The sequence below is a fragment of the Diabrotica virgifera genome, chromosome 7 (assembly GCF_917563875.1).
Source record: "Diabrotica virgifera virgifera chromosome 7, PGI_DIABVI_V3a".
NCBI lineage: Eukaryota > Metazoa > Arthropoda > Insecta > Coleoptera > Chrysomelidae > Diabrotica > Diabrotica virgifera.
The window spans coordinates 152,472,703-152,475,799 of NC_065449.1; the positions used below are offsets into that span (position 1 = coordinate 152,472,703).

At 33.8% G+C, this 3,097-nt stretch overlaps 1 protein-coding gene across 1 annotated transcript; it reads left to right on the forward strand.

Annotated features, from left to right (window-relative positions):
* Positions 1–2,209: 2,209 nt before the first annotated feature.
* Positions 2,210–2,893, forward strand: LOC126888641 (uncharacterized). Its single transcript, XM_050657000.1, has one exon. The coding sequence runs from the start codon at positions 2,210–2,212 to the stop codon at positions 2,891–2,893; it is 684 nt and encodes a 227-aa protein (XP_050512957.1).
* Positions 2,894–3,097: the final 204 nt, after the last annotated feature.

The following is a 3,097-nucleotide window of genomic DNA, read 5'->3' on the forward strand; positions in this document are numbered from 1 at the left end:
GATAGAATAAACAAAAAGATTAAAAATGAAGAGGCTCATTTCTAGTTAAATGAAACAGGTTTTCTTCTAAAAAGGTAAATAACGAAGATTATAATTAGACCACCAATTATTGAAACTTTATTTATTGTATCTAGAAAATATGTATAATGTACTGTTAGCGGGAGATACCCCTAAAATGACCAGGTACTGACAACGAAGAGGTGAATGGCTAATTTTATTCATACTTTATATTTTTGAAGGTGCTGAAAACGAAAATGAGGTTTATATTGAATTTTATGTGGGGGAACATTGTCAAAATCGCAATTTTAACCTAAAAATAAAAAAAATCACGTTTTTCTGCATTTACCTCGCTACAACTCTGTTCAATTTTAATATTTTTTTTTTGAAATTTTTACAGTTTATAGCTCTAACATTTCTGAAGACCTGCTTTAAGCTTTAGTTCTTATTCTGATAATGGTTATGAATTTTTCAAAGGAAAAGATGCGGATTTGTGCATTGCAAAGTTTAATCGCAAAAGTTGAGTGACAAAATTTAAAATTTACCCTTTTAATCACGTTTATGTTAAAATAGAGAGTACAAAGAAGTTTTCTGGAAAATTTTAGATCAAAATGTTTTATAGAAATTAGTGTAACTTTAATTATCGACGTTAAAAATCCCCAATATAACGGTTATTTTTCGAGATACTGACCATGGGTGGTGAATGGCTAATTTTGGTCTTACATTATGTTTTTGACGATGCTGAAAACGAAAATAAAATTTATTTTAAATTTTAGGTGGGGGAATATTGTCAAAATCGCAATTTTACCATAAAAATAAAAAAAGTGAAATTACGTTTTTTTGCGTTTAACTCGCTACAACTCTGGTCAGTTCTAATACTTTTGTCTAAGGTTTGTACACTATATGTAGCTCACTTTTTTGAAGACAACGGTATCTGTTTTAAGATCTTAGTATTATTCTAGTAAAAGTTATGAATTTTTTAAAGTACAAGGTGAGATTCGTGAATTGCAAAGTTTAATCGCAAAAGTTAAGAGGCAAAATTTTAAATTTATCTTATTAATCACGTTTATGTTAAAAGATAGAGTACAAAGAAGTTTTCTGGAAAGTTTTAGTTACAAATGTTTAATAGAAAAGAAATGGCGCAACTTTTAATATAGACGTTATACATCCCCAAATTTTTTCGAGACATTGACCATGGGACGTGAATGGCGAATTTTGGTCTTATTTTATTTTTTCTATGGTGCTGACAATGAAAAAGAGGTTTATTTTGAATTTTATGTGACGGAACATTGTCAAAATCGCAAGTTTAACCTAAAAATGAAAAACAAAAGTAAAGTCACGAATTTTTACGTTTAACACGCTTCAATTCCATTTTAATATGTTTTTCTAAAATTTCTAACGGCATATAATTCTTACCTTTGTGAAGACCATGATCGTAACTGCAGTCTTTCAGTCTTTTTTTTATAAAAGTTATGAATTTTTTAAAATAAAAGGTGCAGATTCGTGAATTGCAGAGTTAAATCTTAGTGACACAATTTAAAATTTTATCTATTTGATTACGTTTATGTTAAACCATAGAGTTCAAAGAAGTTTTATGGGGAGTTTTAGGTCTAGATGTGTTATAGAAAAAATATGGTGCAACTATAGCGATACGCTTTAATTACTATTTTTGCTAATTTTAATTTTAAAATTTTTTCGCAAAAACGAAACAACGTTAGTCATTCGAAATGCACATTCAAATACAAATGTTAGAGAGACATGGCTTTACCCTCTCACCATCTGTTTTCTCACCCACATAAATTAGTTACCATATCAGACCATTATGTCAACAACTCACTTTAATTCGAAATTGTTTTCTTAAAACTGCAAAAGTATACGCCAGACCTAGTGATTTATTTGCTCATCTGGTCAGAGGAAAAGGAACACAAACATTATCGTTTGTGGCTTTTTCTTTAGTAATAGCTCAGCAGGCAAACGCGTCGGACCACACCCAACGACCCTTCTTCCGAGTGTCTTAAGCGAAACACATTTTTGTACAACAATAAAATAAATATTTACCGTTCGTTTTATTACATTCATTTCAATTAATTCCAGCAACACACCTACCGGAATATTTGTGACCCAGCGAGTATTTAAACCGCCGCGAAAATTTAAAAAGTTAGTGTTAATAATATTATACTTTTGCCGGTTTTAAATACAGTGAACATCGAAAATGACGGACGCTAACACCAGTGCCAATACGAGTGCTTCAGTTGATAGGATTTCTGTTAAAATCCCACCTTTCTGGCCCAACGATCCTGAAATATGGTTCCTGCAAGTAGAAAACCAATTTACACTGGCAAATATAACAAGTGACGCAACCAAATTCAACTATATAGTTGCCAGTTTAGACACAGCCTACACATTAGAAGTTAGGGACATCATTGTTTCAACACCAGCCACAGACAGGTATGCAAAATTAAAGTCAGAATTAATTAAGAGACTTAGTGCATCACAGCAACAAAAAATTAAAAGGCTACTTGAGCATGAAGAACTGGTCGATCGAAGACCTTCGCAGTTTTTACGACATTTACAGTCTTTAGCAGGCACAACGGTACCAGACAATATTGTAAGGTCTCTGTGGTTAGGTAAACTGCCAGCGTCTACAACACAGGCTATTCTATCTACTCAAGCTAAAGCTAGTTTGGACGCAGTTGCCGAGCTAGCTGACACAATATCTGAAGCTATAGCTCCTAGGGCCCAAATTTCAGAAGCTTCTAACATTCTTGAAAGTACTATTGCTAAATTGACAGCCGAATTAGCTGACATGAAAATCCAGCAGCTTGACGCAGGCTCAAGCACAAACAAACACATGCCGTCGCAACCGCAGCAACTCAAGACGAAGACCATATCCTAGAGACAGTAACTACAGTAGGGAACATAATAGTGACCTATTATGTTGGTATCACTACCGTTTTGGTGACCAGGCTCAAAAGTGCTCTCCTCCGTGCAAGCATCAGGGAAACATCGCGGGCAGTCGGTGAGTGCGGCATCCGATCCAAGCCCAAAGTCTCGCCGCCTTTACGTAACAGACTATGACACTAAAAAACAATTTTTGTAC

Bases quoted from the DNA above. Each gene is read 5' to 3' on its own strand.
- LOC126888641 (XM_050657000.1), top strand. From the start codon at position 2,210: ATGACGGACGCTAACACCAGTGCCAATACGAGTGCTTCAGTTGATAGG.